This window comes from Rissa tridactyla, chromosome 6 (assembly GCF_028500815.1).
Source record: "Rissa tridactyla isolate bRisTri1 chromosome 6, bRisTri1.patW.cur.20221130, whole genome shotgun sequence".
Taxonomy (NCBI): domain Eukaryota; kingdom Metazoa; phylum Chordata; class Aves; order Charadriiformes; family Laridae; genus Rissa; species Rissa tridactyla.
Window position 1 is genome coordinate 58,895,241 of NC_071471.1, and position 18,175 is coordinate 58,913,415.

The 18,175-nt window shown below is 43.5% G+C and overlaps 1 protein-coding gene across 8 annotated transcripts in view; it reads left to right on the top strand.

The window, feature by feature from the left end:
- Positions 1-18,175, top strand: part of WBP1L (WW domain binding protein 1 like) — a 60,502-nt gene that overhangs the window by 23,238 nt on the left and 19,089 nt on the right. For 2 of the 8 annotated variants that reach the window (XM_054204794.1, XM_054204802.1), the window contains exon 1: positions 11,921-12,217. The exons of 4 other annotated variants lie outside the window; for them this stretch is intronic. Coding sequence is in view for 2 of the 4 variants with exons in the window: in XM_054204796.1 (XP_054060771.1) it covers positions 17,730-17,828 (99 nt within the window). In the remaining 2 variants the exon portion in view is untranslated. Of the gene's footprint in view, positions 1-11,920; positions 12,218-15,679; positions 17,829-18,175 lie in introns of those variants that run through there. 2 more of the 8 variants (XM_054204799.1, XM_054204796.1) reach the window with 2 other exon arrangements.

The window sequence follows — 18,175 nt, forward strand, 5'->3', positions numbered from 1 at the left end:
TCAGTTTATGCTGAATTCTTTCCAAAATGGGGTATGTTTTAAGCAGTCTAACATTTTTATTTATCATGCCAGACCTGTTTTTTAAAGGGATCCTGAAATTTATTATCATCTTCATTATTTTTTTGCTGATGCTAAAGCAATCTACTGAATTCAGTCATCTAAAACTGAAGGGACAGTAAATATTTTACTGTTTATATAATTCAACTTTGGTATAAGAATTGTATTGCAGCTAGCAAGGAACATACGAAAGCTTAAGAAAAGGTTCTGCAAGTACAGTGTTAGCTGAAAAAAGAAGAAAAGTATTGATCTAAAATTTAATGAAGAAAGTGAGTAAACAGTAACTCAATAACTGATATATAGTCTGAAAGTGTTTCCTGTTCTTTTGGTTCTCGAGGGAAAAATAGAGAAAATGGACAAACTCCTGGCTGTAATTCTACATACATTAAAAGGAATACTAAGTGTAAAGGGGTCAAACTAAAGGAAGAAAAGGTTAGAAAATAGTGAAGTGCCCAGCTTCAGTCTCTAGTAAAACACCAGAATAAATCCCTACAGAAATTATAAGCATCTCTAAGGCAACAGGAAACGAGCCCTGTGGATTTATCAGGAACAACCTCAGGGTGGGGGGCGGGGCTGGAATTAATTTGCTGGATTCAATGGATGTTTTACAACCCAACGGGAGTGAGGGAGCACATTGGTTATGGGATGCTGAGTAGGGATTAAACAGCAATACAGTGAGTTCGTTGAGTGACTGGAATACATGCTAAGGAGTTGTCTGTGGTGGTGACTGGGGTCCTGGAGGGGCTTGTTCTGCCTCTGTGCTAACATTTGGGGGAACAAAGAGAAGGTACTTGAGATGCAGATGGAGGGTTGTGTGTGTTTTTGAAGACAGGAAAAGAACTTGAAGAAATAGTCTGAAGCTTATTTCACTTCACCTGAAGGAAAAGTGCAGAGTACTCAGTGCATGGAGAAAGTCAAATAGAGGGAGTCTGGGATCTGGGGATGTATCAAGAATTGAGTGCAGTTGTTGCAAAAAAAAAAAACCCAGATCTTTAATGATGTAGCAGTATCCTATACAGGTATTTTGTAATAATCCATATTAGTAAGTGATGTGTGCCGTTTTGTATCCCACATTGTAAGTTTTGTTTTAAGTTGCATGCTGAAAAGAACATTAAAACTACGATTTAATCCGTGTGGTCTGTGGAAGCAGCCTTCTCTTGTCTTCTGAAAGCAGCTTATAGAGGAATGGAACTATTTTCCACATGAGCTAATTTATGAAGATGACCATGATCAGTTGTCTTGTTTTTAGTAGAGAAGAAGAAATTACTGCCTTATCTTGCACTAAGGCCTGAATTAATGTTAACAGGAAAGAATATTCTAATTTTTGAAGAGCATCGAGCACAGGAGCACATTACTAGTTGAACATTAGTGATTGCAGTCATCTTGAGAATAGGTTAGAGAAATGTTGATGCTTTGGGTGCAGCGAATCATTCCCAGGGCAGTTTGGCAGGGTGACTTCTTGAGAAGCCTTTCAGCCTGGTGCCTCTGGGTTTGCATCTTTCATTCTCAAACAGCCCTGATGTTTGAAGCCCGTGATAAGGAACAAGTGCTGAAAGGAGGACAGTCTGATGGCCAGGCTGTAATTAAATCCGTAATTAAATCCTGCTCACAAATGTTGCTGTCTGTCCCTTAGTTCTTTATGTATTTTTACCTGGAAGATGTCTCTTTCAATGGTCTGATGACTTTACAAGTTGCAGGCTGGGTCTCTGCAATGAAATCGGTGGGCAGTTTTCTCGCTTGTTTCCAGGAAAGGAGGATTGGTCCTGGGTTTCCAAAGGAGATGTTCAGAATCTCTACTCCCCAAACTACCTGCATCAGGGGAAACATACTACTGTAGGAGCCTACAATATTATATCAGAAGTGAGTATTTCTAAAAAGTGAAATTATTTCCTTGCCTTAGAGTTTCTTCATTCAACAGGCACCCACAAGTCTTCGAGCTTTCTGAGTGCTGACGTGACATGTATATCGTTCACCTTTTGAAGAAGAAACTAACTGGCTTCTGACAGTTTGGGTTTTTTTGTCTTTAAGATTTACTGTTTTACTCTAGTCATGCTAATTGGCACCAACTACCTTCCTGTAAAAAGGTAGGATCTCAATGAGATTTCGATTTGTTTTGACTTTTTTACAGAGGTGCTTATGGACTATTCAGTTTATGCTATGAGAGAATTTAAAGAAAAACAATGGTTGCAGGAGTAAGAGGCCACTGGTATTGTGATCTAGAGCAAATGCATGTCTGGAAGCCAGACTTCATCAAGGAGAAAGCAAGTGCTTAGCCGCCTCTCTTTCCCGCAGCCTGCAACCTTGCCGCAGAGAAATGCGTGAAAGAGGTAAGGCAGCGTGGGTCACCCTGTCCTCCTTCAGCCCTGCTTCAGCCAGGGGAGTGTCTGCTTTATCTGCCAGTGGAATAACATGCACTAATGGAAATTACAGCAGTTGGGATAAGATAATAGCCATAAGGGCAGGCTATGGTGATCAGCATTTCTTACCGAGATAAAGCTGAAACGAGTTTTTAATTATTGGGCATTGAACTATGTGAAATAAAGCATGCTTATGTACACAAGGGGAGCATACATTGCCCGTGTATCTAAGGGGGAAAGCCTACAGATACCACAAAGGTGGGGGAGTGAGACAGCGCGGTGTTGAAGGTATCCGTACTTGGAATGGCAAAACTGCCTGGCCTGCAGGTACGTGGCTAAAATTTAGAAACTGGCTGTGATTCTAGGTGCCAGTAGTGCTTTTAATGCTTAAGCAAAGTGCAAACTGCGTAATGCCACGGCTGATGCTGAAACATGACTCTCAGACATGGACACTCGGACATGGATACTTGGACATCGCTTCCTCCCAGCCGTCTGTTCCTTACATAACTGCTGGCTGTCCCAGGGGTGGCTCCAGATGAGCTGAGCCCAACAGGAAATATTTGGGTCACTGGTGGCAGTTCTGCTGGGTAAGAAAGAATAACAATTTGTTGTATTTAGAGTCCAATAGTTGTAGTATCTCAAACAGCTTTCTTGCACTCTCCCCATTTCACAGTTAGGGAAAATAGGTGCAGAGAGGGAAATGCAGCAGGATGGAGAAGCTGGTGATGGGAGGCATTGAATTTTTTGCACTGTATGCTTGGGTCAAAGCAACTTTATTCGTACCTGGAAACCTACACCTCTGAGCTCTCTGCAGATCATGCTTCTGATGGCCGTACTGTTTGAGACAATCCCAAAACCACTCCAGTTGGCAGAACAACAAAGTGTGTGGCCTTTTGGGGAGCTTTTCTTGTCTTCCTGGTAAAAACGTAGGCCAAAGTAGAACCAATACTACAACAGGGGAAAGACTTTAAGGTCTTTATATTTCCTGCTGTTTTACAGACATGGGTAAAGTTGGCTTGAAACTGCATTTAACCATATGGTAAAAGATGTATAGATGTGGTGCTTAGGGATGTGGTTTAGTGGTGGACTTGGCAGCACCAGGTTAATGGTTGGACTTGATGATCTTAAAGGTATTTTCCAACCTAAATGGTTCTATGATTCTATGCTGGTTTGTTTATTCCTTATTTTTGTTTACTTCTAATTGCAAAATAGAGGTGAGTTCATGTTTTTCTTCCAAGTGGAGAGATCCAAAGTAACACAGTAATTCAAGTTAGAAAAGATGAACTTATGTTTAAGATGAGGTTTTCTGAAGTGGTTTTTCCCTAAAGTTGCATGTCTAAAGAAACTTTAACTGGAGGTTAAGATCTGATAGCTCTCAGAGTTTTGTCTAGTCATTTAAAAATGATGTCTTTAATGCTGTTGTGCTGTGATCTTTTAAATGCTTGTGGTATTGAGCTTTCTTAATAGTTAAACTTGTGGTTTCCTTTAATTCTTCGCTTTGGTTGTATGAAAATACATGTACGTGATCTTTAGTGCTTTCCATTTTGAAAAGGAGAAGTCTTCCTGTCTTTTTGCTAGTGACACCGTGCCATGTGGAAGGGCTTCCCTCCACATGTTTGTGCCAGGCTCTAACCGCAAACTCTGAGCCTCAGCCTATCTGTAGCAGTTCAGATGAATTTACTTTTCTACTAGATAACAGAAATCCTGTAAAACTCTAGGTACTGCATAGTCCATTGGATTAATTGACAGGCTTTTAATTTTGGGAGTACTGTATTGTGATCCACTTGTATTTTCTAAGAGGAAGAAGACTTGGTTAAACCAGTTGTTTGTGGTTTGTGTACCACAAACCCAGTCATCTGTGTGACCGGAACCCACCTATCAATGGGGATGTAGGTGCCATGGCAGGGCCTGGAGTGTGAGGTCCAGGGATAATACTAGGAAAGTGCTTGAGGCTGTACATACATGCGTGTATATATATAGGGCAGTTTGAGGATATTTGTTTGTTTGCCTCAGCATAACCTATGCTCTGATGTGTAACATTATCAAACCATAATATCCAGCAGGATGCTCGGAAAGAGGCAGCTGCTGATGTCTCTTTTTGTCCCTAAAGTATTTCCCAGAAAATCTGTTCCTCTCAAGAAGGGTATGGGCCATGTAAGAGTGGTAATGTGCTGGAAACAGAAACGTAATTCTCAGAACTCAATAAAAGAACGTCTTGTAAAATGAGCTGAGGAAAACAAGACTGCTGGAATTTTGGGGGCTTTTCTAAATTTGTTCAAGATGTAAACTTAAGCTCAGAAAAGACCAATGAACTTCAGAAAGATATGACCAGGCTGTATGCATAGCAGATCCTCCGGCAAAGTCTTACATGATGAGAAAGCCATTTTAACTGATTGTGTACATCTTGTCAGGTTAACTAGCTGCACTGTTCCTGAAGAAAGAGCTGAGCATCTTTGGGCAACTGGATGCCCGTTTGACACCACTGTTTCTGAAAAAGGTGTGGTTAGGTTTGTAAGAAAAGTATCAGAGGTTAACATCAAAATACTTCCTAATTTTCAGGGATACCATCACTTGAAATGACATGCATCTGTACATGTGTGATTACCTATCATATGTGCTATCTGTTCACATCTCTGTGGGTGTTTCCCACAGTCAATGTGCCTGTGCCTCTTGTGTGAGACTGGATTTTATCTGAACAGTAGCGTTTCATGGAGTGGTGCTTGCGAGAGTGCAAAAGGGGCAAAAGGCCATGACCGTTTTGGGGTTTTGTCTTCTTGCTCATGGTGATGTGATTTGGCTGATCCCTGACCCTCTTCTCCTGCTCCAGACTTCTGTGTTAGGTATATCTTGGTGTTGAAATGCCACGTAACAGCCTTTATCTTCAGTGGGTTCTCCGTTTTTGTAGTAGGTTCTTTTTAAACACATTTACAGGCTGAGAGAGATCAAGTCCTGCTCGATCTGCAGGGGGTGGTGGTTTCGTAGCTGGCTCCAGCAGTGGCAGCACTGGACCCCAGATAATTCCCCCACATATATAAGTATCTGTCTCTTTGAGAACTTACAAGTTAAGATGGTCTGCTGTATAAATGCCTGTTGCCTCAGACCCTGATGAAAAATCCCTCTCCTAGGACCCCAGAGGATCATTTGGAGCAGCATTATCCCATGAAGTCTAGAGGCAATAGAAGAGTAAGGAAGAAGAAAACCTTAAAATCAATGCTAGTCACCCCAGCACTAGTGCTGTTAGCTTTGGCAAATCCTGTCTCAACAATAAAGCCAGCTGCCATTTTGGCATTAAGACAGACAGACTTGGCATCAGCCCCTCTGGCATCAAAAAAACGCTTCGTGGGAGCTGGCACCAACACTGTGAAACAAGGGTAAGGCCCAAGGGAAATGCCAAGCAGACATGAGATGAGCACTAAAAATAGTGAGTTGCTGTCATTTGGAGAGAAAACAAGAGTAGAGCATCTAAGATCTCCATCAAGGTTGTGCTGGTAAGCAGCTTTTGGACAGTGCTGTCTCCTATGATGATGTGACCAAAGGAGAGACACAGGCTGTATTTTTGGTACCCAGATGGTGCAAGACACTAAAACTAGAACAGACGCTTAGCGTCTTGATTCCGCATTTGGGGGATCCTGTTACTGTCTGCAGGCTCTGCCTTCTTCCCTGTCTGGTGCAGATCGTCTCCTCTTGAGCTGTTACCAAAGGTCCTGTTTGCATACAAGAGCATAAGGAAAACAAGAGCTGTAGTGCCAAAAAGCAGAGAGCCAGGCTAGTGTCCCTATACCACCCTGGACACACTAGCCCTCCTGGAGACAGTCTTGTCAAATGTTTAACAGCTGATCTGCCCACTCCCTCCTCCTCCTTCCCTCCCAGCAGGCTCAGAGAAAGCTAAGTAGGCTTTCCAGCGACTTCATTACCCACTCCAGACTAAAAATGAAGCCTGACATCGGTGCCCAAAACCTGGGAATGCTGAAGGGACAGAATCGACCCTTTCTCCCCTGAAGCAGTGTCACGTCTGAATAGGGCAATTTCAGCTCTTTAGTCCCTCTCTGCCTCAGTGGCGAAGGACTTAAAAGTTTTTTAAGACCTCTGGGCTTGAATGGCAGGCCTGGGTATTGAAACAGTGGTCACGGAAAATAGATGATGCAAATAGGCTTTGGCATTGCAATTACATTGGCTTGGCCACAGCTCCGCTGCTGTGAAGAAAAGCGTGCTGGACCTGTGGCTATCATTTTCTCCTCCTTGGGGAAAAAGCAGTGGGAAACAATGTCACTGAGGGCTGGAAATTTCAAGCTACGCTTAGCAAAAACTATTTTGGTCTCATAGAAGGAGTCTGGACTTTTCATTGCCACCCCTCTCCCATCAGCTGAACAGCAGAGTGGGTAAGAGTGTCTGGAACAGCCTGGATAGGTGTTGGAGAGGACTCATCTACATTCAGCCCTTGTCCATTCTGTGCCCTTTCTTGAGTGCCCTTCTTAAGGTAGCTCAATACAGGAAGCATCTCCAGAGGAGGGATTGCTTGATGTACATAATTGCAAATGAAAGTGCTTTACTGTTGGTATTTCTTCACCTACGTATGGAAAGTGGAGGACAGGCTCCTGCTGAAATACCAGGTGACAGAGTGGGTAGTGGCTTCCTCTGCAATGCCCCCCTCCTTTTGAAGTCATGCATGGCTTTCAGGTGGAGGATGTGGCACGTATTTGCACTGGTCCACTTGGCCAAAAATTGCTGTTCAGGATTCACATGGAATAAAGATTCAATTGGAATCAAGCGTGAACTGTTGCCATTGAGGCTCTCTGCAACACTGAGCACATTTTGAAGTGTGCAGTCTCTTCCTCCCTGGTTAACCAGTTAATTGGAGACAAAGACAGGTGACAGCAGTGAGACTGAAATGCACTGTCCCTATTTGCTTATCTCGACTTAGTAAGCCACAGAAGTTCTTGCACTTCTAAACTGCTGAGCTGAGAGAAGTGGTGGCAGGCTGCAGGGAAGAGGGACCTGCCCAAGGACAGATTCTAACCCCTGCAAGCCCTTCTGCTTCATTGCACATTAAAATGTATTGATCCAGCAGACTGGCTGCACCACTGGCTTACAAGCCAGTTCCAACACATATGGTGTCTTTTGCTGCAGTTATTCTTTGCTGTCTCTAAACAATGATTAAGTCACTTTAGCCTGACAAACATTAAATGCAAGTGACTTCACTGTCTTTGTTTTGTAGTTGAACGGCACACAAAGTGGGCCACCCACTTTACCCCGCTCCTAAATAATACAGTAGTACTAGACACCACGGGTCTGAAGGGTTGGTTTGGATCGTGTGTCCTCTAAGCAACAGAGCAGATACTCTAGGTCCTGTAGGTGCTGGGAAATTATCAGACTGACCTGTTCCTGTTTGCCCTCTGGAATTTGTTGATGACGTTCTTTGTAGGCTGCGCCAATGCTATACGTTACATGAACCCAGGGCACTTGCTGCTCAAATTGGAAAGTCATCATGTGCTTGTAACGGTGCTGCTAGGGTGGGGAAGTAGCCCTTCACTCTTCAGGAATCGACAGCAAGTGGGCAGATTTTGCAGGCAGTCGGCCAGCCAGAAATGGTTTCCAGGCAGATCTAGCATTGCATTGCTGTTCCAGCATTGGTGATCTCCCAATGTCTCACGCCACTTTTGCTAGCGAACAAGCCCCTTTAGAACATCTGCTGTCAAGGCAGATAGATAGAGCTTGGTGTTCCCGCATGTTGTCTTATTCTAAACAGGGATCTGCTTTTATGCCTTTCTGTATGTTTCTTTCCCCTTTTTTCTTTATTCCCAGAGCCATCTCCAGGATGGGGAAAGATAAAGTTGCCCTAATTCAGGTTGCTTCTTTCACACTTTGCTTTGAGTGCCTGACAGACCTGTGTAGTCTCAGTTCTAGCACCCAAGGCTGTGGGATGACTAATGAAAATGGATAGGCTGATGCTCCAGGGATGCTTCTGTTACCAACATGAAAATAACAGAGCGCACAAATGGAAGAGTCATTAGATAAAACGGTTCCAACTTTATGGTAAACCTGTATCTGTATAGCTGCAGAACCATGGTATTAAAGTTTAATTGAAGGGATATTACGCACCACCCAAATCTGCTGTTGAAAACCTCTCCCTGCCTAGGACTGTAATAATGGAGCAACTGAGAGTAACCTTGTGCTTCAAGCCTGACAGATTTGAGCTGTGGAGCTTCAATTTTTGTTCCAATCGTGTTGTGGTAACTGGATCATCTAAAGGTCAGACTGTCTCCTCAGGGGTATCAAAATGGATATTGTATCTTGCTGGGTTACTAAACCTGCTTGCAAGCATCTCCCATCAAGTACGGAAAGCAACTCTAAAATGGCCCAAACAACTTCCATCGTCTGCTTCAGTTGCATGCTAATATCTGAGGTCATGAGGCACAGTGTGTGTTGGGCTTGTAAGGTGTCAAGCAGCATCCTTTGCTTGACATCGTGTTTGGGGCAGATGGCGTGTTCAGGAGAGCAGTACTACAGACTGATAAAGCCTAGAGGTCTTTATTCCCTCTTTTTCGAAAGAAACTTGCTCACTACTATCTTGTAGTGGGATCCACACTGACATGCTAAAAAAGGATGGTTGGTGGCTGCCCAAACAAGCAATTTTTCAAAATAATGTAGATCCTGTAATCTATCCTGACATTAGCCCTGACTTTTCAGAACCCTCAAGAGATTCATCTACAGAAAAACTGTAAAAGCTTGTGTTTATTCAGTTCACTATATCTCAGATAGACACACTCTTGTGTCATAGATGGGTGGTCTTTGCAGATGTTAAACTCCAGGTTTGTATTAAGGAAGTGAAACCCATGCTGAGCCTGCCTTAGAGCTACTCTTGCTTTCATTAAAATAATTATTATTTCGGCTCTGTTTGCCCCAAGCAGAGAGGAATAGAAAATTAGAAAGGTTTTGGAAATGGGCACTGAGCAGCTGAAGGCTTTAGGAAAAGATTTTACGTTAAGGGGATGGGGAAGATTGATATCTTTTATAAGAAGATAGTTAACAGGCACAGAGTAATGAATGGGTGAGAAGACGGATGGGGACTTCTGTTCCCACCTGCTAATAATATGGAAGTCAGATTAGAACGTGGTGAATTCAGTCCTGATGAAAGGAACTATTTGTTCACAACCCCTGTCTATGAAACTCATTACTGCAAGACAAAGCATTGGGGCAAGTACTTATGAACTTAAAAAAAGAGGAGGGAGTGAAATGATAGCAGTTGGAATATCCAAACCAATTGCAAAGATCAGGAGAACCTAGGTGTTTTGAAAAGTCTCTGTGTAATGATTAGGGTATAAGCTAACTCATCTAGCTTCTTTTTTTTTTTTTTTTTTTTTTTTTTTTTGCCCCTCTCCAGGGCTTTTTCCATAGTCACCCATAGCAGAGTTTGTGGGGTGTGTTACTGGCCACTGTCACTCAGAGACTGCGAGAGGGTGGCTGCTGCTGTTGCAGTCGAATGTGGTAATGTGTGCTTGCAAACCACCTTTTTTGTGTCAGGCTTTCCAGGATTGCTAAATTCACACATAAATCAGGATGCTTTTGCTTTTCCACTAAGTTAGTGCCTTTGATAGTCCTTCACAACTTGTCTTAGATCTGGAATGACGCTTTGCCTTTTGAATACATGCTGGGGGAGAGGCGGGTGGTTAAAGTTAGATTCCTTCTGACAGTAGGGATTTAGAAATTGCTGCATTGGCTCAGCCCTGGGATCTGCCTAGTCCAGGGCTCTGGATAGCAACAGCCAAAATCGGGTATTTCAAAGGACAGCGTGAGGCCATAGAACAGATTACTAAAACAGAAAGCTGCCCTTTTATATCACTGGTGTTTGTCCATAGAATTGGAAAAGCAAAGGCTGAGAGTTTGTTTGATCCAAGAGCACAAAAGCTGGAAAATCCCATTGCCTGGCTGATGCTGGTTAACGCTGATGTTTTGTATCCTCCAGGAAATTACTTATGTGCCTGTTTTCTCTTAGGAAAAAGAGACATGTGCTTACATTAAACAGCAAGTTTATATGGTGCCTTTAAGTTGGTGTAAAAATAAGTAAAACTTGCGTATAGTTTCACAGCCCAATTGTGTGGAGGACACCCCCAGTGGGGCTGTCATTTGGGAAACAACCCCAGGCTGGGCTGGGCTGGGAGGAGGCAGCAGCAGTGGCCACTGAGGGGCTTTGGCATGTGGAAAATGGGTGTCTTTTTCTGACACTGCTGCAAGCTATCTGGCTGTCTGGGGGCATTCTGTTCTGGATTGGTTTTTTTCTTTCCTTTTTTTTTTTTTTTCCCCAAATCTTTTTTTTCTGCTGTTGCAAATTGGCATTTGTAAGAATTATATGTGGTTTCTCTCTCTCTCTTCTGAAGTCTTGAAATTATTGTTAGAACTGCTACTAAAAAAGGGATTCAGTGAATTCTCTATGGAAAAAAAAAAAGGTATATTCCTTCCCTCGTCAAATATTTTAACGTGTTGAGCTCTAAAAGCCAAAGAGGCCAAAAGCAAGGGGAGTTGCCCCTCTGTCAAATATCTGCAGAGCTGGGGCACGTGGCAGTCGTGGTGGTGTCCTAGTCCCCCCCGACAGACGAGGACAGCTGCTGATTAAAGAGAAGCGTGAAAAAAAGAGGTTGCTGGAGTGGAGGTAGAAAAGGGAGTTAAATTTAGATTACCTTCTGCAGTGTCATCTCCTACACCGCTGTGGAACTTGCTGTACTCCTTGCCTGGGAGAGGACAAACAAGACATGCCATCCTGGGCACCAGATGATAAATTTGTTTATAAGGCTTAATTGCCCCTTGGCATGAAAATGTGAAATGAGGTCAAATAGAATGAGGAACCTTCCGTCGGGGCTAATCCCATTTTCCTTGGGGAGAGGTGGATTAAAATGTCTTCCCATCACCTGTCTGCTGGAGAGGCCCCAATCCTGATCCTACTGAAATCAGGGGGGTTATTGCTGTTTCTTTAATGGGACAGCTGTTACCTGGAGGGGCTGAGAGTTGAATAGTGCCATGAGAGTTGCTCAGAAAAAAAGGAGCTGTGGTGGTAGGCAGAAGGCGGCGTGGGAATGCTTTGGGTCTGTGAAGGCTTTACCTGATCTGGAGGTACTTGGAGAAACCATGATGGTTGCTCCTAGGGCTCCAGTGCTGTTCAGCAAGCGGCATCAAACTTAGCTCTCTCCTCAAAAATAGATAAAATGTCTATTTTTGCTTAGCGAGATTTAATCATCACTGAGGAGCTGTCGGCTCTTGCCAACGTTTTTAATAGACTCCCTTCCACTTGCAGCATCCAGTTATCGGGGAGGAGAGAGCTGCTGCTGCTCCTCCGCGGCCCCCTGCCAGGGTCCCGCACAGGCAGCGTTTCCCAACAGCAGCGAGCAGCCTGGGGTTACCCAGCAGCTCTCTTAAGGTTCAGGGCTTGCCTTTTTTTCTTTTCTGCGTTGTTTTTTTTGTTTTGTTTTGTTGGGGTTTTTTTGTTTGGTTTTGGTTTTTTTCTTTTTTTTCAGAACTGCCCGACCTGATGTCATTTCCCTCTTGCAAACACCCCGGCTGGGCTGCGTCTGAGATATGTCACGGGGAGTGGGAGGAGGAGGAGGGGGAGCCAGCGAGTGCGTGCAGTGTCCCAGGACCCTGTTTACTTTGCATTCCCAGCCGAGGAAGCCCTGGTTTAAATAGGATCGGAGGAGCGGGCTGCCCACAGCAGATGAGGAAATGGTCACTGTGGGGCTTTAAATTCCTGCCTTCCCATGCGCTGGTGCGGAGGATGAGCCTGCAGAATGCCTTTCCTCCTGGGTCTCAGACAGGTAACCAGCTTCGGTGCGGTGGGAGCTGCTTGCTCAGGTGGAGGATGTGACCGACTGCCTTTATTTTTATTCTCCCCTTCCCCCGCAAGGAAATGATTTCTGACTTTCCTAAAACGGAACCTTACAAACAGCGGTTCCCCACCCATAGTGTTTAATCGGGGAGCTGCGGTAGCGTGAAAGACGCTTTTTATTTGCAAGGAAGGAGCAAAACTGCAAGGAAGGAGCAAAACTGCAAAGCGGGGAAAGAAACTCCCTTCTTATTGCAGGCTTTGTGGCAGGGTGGCTCTTTGTGTTGTGCTCCTGTATTGTTTGGTTGGGTTTTAGGGTACTTTCCACAGTCCTTAATATGGAATTGTGTTTACATTGCTTAAAAACATACCAAGCTTCTTGTGCGGACAGTATTTTGAGTGCTAAACTGTGGTTTAAGACAAAAGAAAGAGACATTTTTATATATATCTCTCATTCTGACAAAGGTCACCAAACGGAAAATGGCAATGTGCTGTGACCTCCAGCTTGGTGCCTTTTTAATTGTTCTGGGAGAGTTTGAGCTTGAACAAGAAACTTGGGATAATTTAATAGCTGGTAATGTTGAGTGGAATGAGAAACGGTAGCAACTGCCCAGCTGCTCCCCGCTGGAGGAGGTGCCAACTATGTGTTCCTAGGCTCGGGGAGAGCAAACCCTTTTTTTGGTCTGGGAGGCACGTCTGGAGGGGAATCTGACTGTAAACTCTTTCCAGCACTGCTGGGATCTGTAATCCACAATAAATAGATATTGCATGATATCAGAGTGCTGCTTGCCGTTTCTAATTTAGAATTAAAAATTCAAGATTGGACCCTAGCATGTTTTAAACTACCTACTTTCAGTTGTTTAGAAACGAAGGCAAAAGGACTTGCAAGCACACTGCTGAGTAAACAGTGCTCTCTTTTTCCTTATCAGTTCAGTTTTTGGTGAAATGCAGCTCCCCCCCCTCCTCCCTCCCACCCTGCTGAACTGAAAACAGTTTTACATAAGAAACTACCTCTAGCACAATGACCTTCTGTAATTGAATGCAATAGCCTTAATAATAGTTCACTTGTTAGCACTAAGAGCAAAGAGACTTTCCCTAAAAACCTCAGAACTGAACCAAGGAGGGAAATTTGGGCATGAAGGCTGAATGGCTTTAGGTAACTCTCAACTTGCAGTGAGACATAGCTGGTTTAAATATTGAGATTGCTCGAGTCTCACAGGTTGGTGTTGTTTTTTTCTAAAGTTCCTTTTTCTAAATTAATCTTTTGGTTTTAGAGACGTGTTTGGGACAACTGAGGTGCTGCATAAGGTGTAAAACTACAGGTTAGATGTAATTCAGCTTCATTTGCTCAAACTGCAAACATCTGGTTATCTCAGCGGGCTGGATGGTACTTTTTTCTCTGCTTGTAACTTTTTGGCATTGATACAGAGGCATTTACAGGAAGCAGAAAAAAGGTGTTGCCTCAAGAACACAAGAGCAAAGCTCTTGACTATTTTTGTCCACTGATGAGGGGTATAGTGGGAAAGAGCTGCTCACGGAGCTGCTTGAACTTTTTTTAATCATTTTGAGTTTTAATCATTTTTAGACTTAAAAAGACCCAACTAAATGTTTGGGATTTTGTCCTGCGTGCAGATAGTATTCAGAAATTTATTTTTCCACTGCTAAAAGAGCAGGGGGGGGGAGAAGAGTTCTTAGTGACCAGTGCTATTTAATTAAAAGGGGAGGAGTTCAGGAACTTTTCATCATGCATCCGCCTCTATTGTCTCTTGCGTTTGCACTCGGACTGTAAACGCTTGGTTGTCTGGGATGTCCGTTGTTGTTGTTGTTCCTACTCAACACAAGAGGTGCCGATCCTGGGGTGCCCTCCCGTGAGCTGGGAGACGAGGACGACACGGTGGTGGTGGGACCGGGACTCGGTTCCCTGGGACAGGCACCCCGTGGTCACTGCTGCACCGCACTGAATGCCTGGTTCCCCTGAATCTGCCTCCACTTCTTCTTTGGGACCCAGTGGTGTTGCAGCACGGCAGATGGAGTGCCGAACATGTGGTAAAAATAGGGTGTTTGATTTGGGTGGTTTTCTCTGTTGTTGGAGTGGGGATGATGTTTAAATGCCTAAAAAGCTAGGTCAGCTCTATCTGACATCAGTGCAACGTGGGTGTTTAAAGCTCCCGTCCCAGGAAACGTGGTTGTAGAGCATCTCGCCTTTCAGTTTTAAGTGAGCATTTCCTCTTAGTGTCGCAGGTGGAAGCTTGAACACATTCATCTAGTTCACTGCATAAATGTAAAAGGGGAAAAAAAAAAAAAGGTTAAAATGTTGGATTCCTAACCTTTTCAGTTTTAACTTTAACTGCTCCAGATTTTCAGTGTTGTCAACTGTTTGGTGGTTTAAAGCAACAAAACACAAGACAGCCTCCTCAAAGCTGTAATTTCCTAGAAGCGTCTATCTTTAATGTGAAAAGGCTGGGACTACAGCTGGGAAGCTTCTAGCAAGGCGTGAAGGAAGTAAACACTTTCACATGGCGCTTAAAACGCGAATGTGCAGTTCTTGGAGTCTGAAAGTGAAACTTGCGATAAACAAAAATGAAACCAGTTCTTACTGAAATATATCAAAGTGTCCACAATCGGTGAAAGGACAGCGTTCCTTTAGAGATTGTTGGAGTATTTCTTCAAGATAAATGGATGCAACAAACCAATTTGTTCCTCAGATAAAGGTTAATAAAACCTCAGAGGTTCTGCATCTGCTGGAGGTGAAGATGGGTCTGCTGTGGCTGGATTAATCATGGTGATTTAAATATAATTCTCCTGATGCTGGCATTAGTGAAGCAATAAGTGTTGATTAGAATTCCCATTTTGGAGATCTTTATTGTGCCTGGGACGGCTCAGAGGCATCATTGCTCCTCCACTTATTATACTTTAAGTATTTGGATGTTTGCACTTAAAACATTTTTTTTTTCCACATTCAGCAAAACAGAATTTGTGGTGGTTGTCTTATGAAGAAACGTCCAGACTTGATTTATTTTCTGGCCTCAGTTGTCTGTCGTAAGGCAGGCTTACAGGAATTTATCCCCTGTTGTGCTGGCAGGGGCTGGCACCCGAGGTTCCAGTAACTCGCAGCAATCAAAGCTGGTTTCATCTTTACCAATCTTACATGCTTTTGTTAAATTGAATCCACCAAAGGCACGGCGGCTGCTTAGCTGGTAGATTTTTGGTTTTACGCTCCACAGGATTGACAAGTGTAGTGTTTGTGAAGATGGGAGAAGGACCAGAGGCTTTGGGGTGGGCGTCAGTCCCGAGCTGCCCCGGTGATTCGGGGTTCCTCTGCGGTTCTTACTGCAGTCCTCCCACCTGCTGTTCTTCTCTGAAAGGATATCTAGTGATTTTTTTTTTTTTTTTTTTTTTTTTTATTTAGGATGAATTTTGGTTAGGAACTAGGGGGCAGCTGGCAAGCCAGGAATTGTAGTAAACACTATGTCAAGATCTGGCATTCCAGCCTAATATTTGAAGTAGCAATTTTAACGTACTACCATTTGAGCCTCTTATGTAACAGAGATGCTCATTGTCTTTGGTAGTTTTGTGTTTGCATTCTCATGAGCTATTGCTGATGGGCTTGGCTACTGGCTAACCAACACTAGTGATAGTCTGATATGTGAGTTTGAGTAAAAGCCAAGTGGTAACTCATAAATAGTGGGTATTAAATACAGTTTTTTCCCATTGGTTGTTTATAATGTGTTTAAGATACTGATGATCACTTCCATTCTGTTACTCTGGGTGCTTAAAGAATATATATCATTCAAATACTGATTTTGAGTTACTCAAAACACGTATTTTTAATACATTTTTCTGAAGATTGTGTCACTTGCTTAAATCCATCGTGCTTTGTTGTTATGGGTGCACCTGGCTATTGAAAGCAAGGGACTGCTGCCTGCAAGTACTAAGATTAGTGAAATAACTAGGTCAGGATTTTTTTTATTAATATTTTTAAATGGATGCTTGTTACCAAAGTCCCCTGTGAGAGCTGTGAAACCAGGAGGTCTGGAGCCGGTCACAGGTTGAGCCCGAGTCCTGGTAAAACCAGTAGCATCTTGCCTTCCGGCGGATGCCAGCTTGGCAGCCTCCCTTCAGCCTGCTGCTGGGCTTTTCACTGTGTCTCACTGTTTATACGCCTGTTATTCTGTTCCTTACTCACCCCTGTCATTCCGTTATTAATCCCCATCTCTTCCAGTTCAAATAGTAATTTGCTACGTAGTGCCTTGACAAATGCTGTACTGGTGTTTGGAGAGAGTAGGAAATTAGAGTAGGTCTAAAAAACTGGCTTACCTAGAAGAGAGGAATGGCATATAACCTGCTGCCAGTAAATGCAAGTCACATTTCAAAGTGTTTTCCAGGGTGTCTGGGTATTACCAAGGTTAGGATGAATACTCTGGCAGGCTGAATGACACATAGAGGCCATATGAATGCAAGGTGCTCATATTTAGGGTAATAGAGGCTGGACTTCTGTGGAAAGAGGAGACAGAGCAAAAAGCTAAAATGGTTATTAGATCTCTGTGATATCAGCCACTGCTGGTTTTGGTTACCTGGTTAATGCCAGCTGAGGAGTCATCTTTTGTAGGTGGTTCACTGCCAACTATGCACTTTTGAGCGTGGGCTGTGGTGTTTGTTGCTGCAGTTGCACGTATTAATTTACAGCTTGGAAAATAGCCACACCGGTCTGGAATTTGCTCATCTTCATCTTTCTCCTTTTTGACATAGCAACAACGTTCCCAGGTAAACTGCTGACTTTTTAGAGTAGAAAAGTATGAAGTGCCTTGATCCTTTTATTGTAATGATACTCCATTGTCAAACAGTTCTCGTCTCCCTCCATTTCCTACATTGGCTTCAGACACAATAAATCCTAACAGATTTACAAGTATTAAAACCAACCATTTAGTACTGAAAAACTTTACAAAAGTAGGATAAGGAGGTCTGATTCCATCCCTTCTTGCAGTGAGGGGCAGTTCAGGCAACCCACAGACCTCCATGAAAGCCTCCTGTCTTGATCATGCCCCACATTTTGACCTTTAATTTGTCACGTAGACTTCCAGCGAAGATCCAATACTAAACTGGAAGGTGGAGGAAAGAATTGGCTTTTTTTTCCCTGGCACTGACGTTAATCTTTGCTGTAGTGTCAGATGTGACAACATATGGCACTGCCTTGAGTTCTCTTATACCTACCACTACTGGATATTTTAAGGATTATTTGTAAAAGAACTTGACAGCACAAGTGTGCTACTGGCAGAGTTGCCAGCATGGTTGTGGGTTTATCACAAATGCCAAATATCAACAAGAAAATAAGCAAAAAAGCCATCTTATTTTTATTCAAATGAAGTTGCTTTATAAAGTTTGACATGTGAAAACTAAGCCAAAATGCCACATCTAAAATATGAAGAGAATCTGCAAACGCACCAAGATGAGGTCTTCCCAACTCAACCGGTTTCACGAGAAAGAGCCTGCATCAGCTTTAACAAATGGCCTCTGTTGGACTGGACAGGGAGAGAACACAGACTCCAGGACGGCAGAGCCTTCTCCTGAAAGCTCCCAGCTTTGGAGTGTGCGTCAGGGATCCGGTGAGTCCCGTTCTTCAGATCTGCCTCAGCTCTTATGATGATGCCAAGGAGGCAGTGATGCACACGAAGCCTAGACTACGTGCTGCTTTACAGGACAAAGCCAATCCCTTGGCTTTGCAGGTGGGAGATAACGGATGGCATGTTCAGGCTTCTTAGTTGCAAAACAGGAATATTCTGCTCTAATGGAGTTCAGTGGCTCTTTGAGACCAGACCCATGTAGATGCTGCTTAGTAATCCTGTCTGGAGGCATCTATAGTTAACTGAACAAAGGCTGGTGGGGAGGGATGTGCTTGTCTGGACAACAAGAAAACAAGACTGTCCTTCAGCAGGGAAGCCTGCGCTGGAAT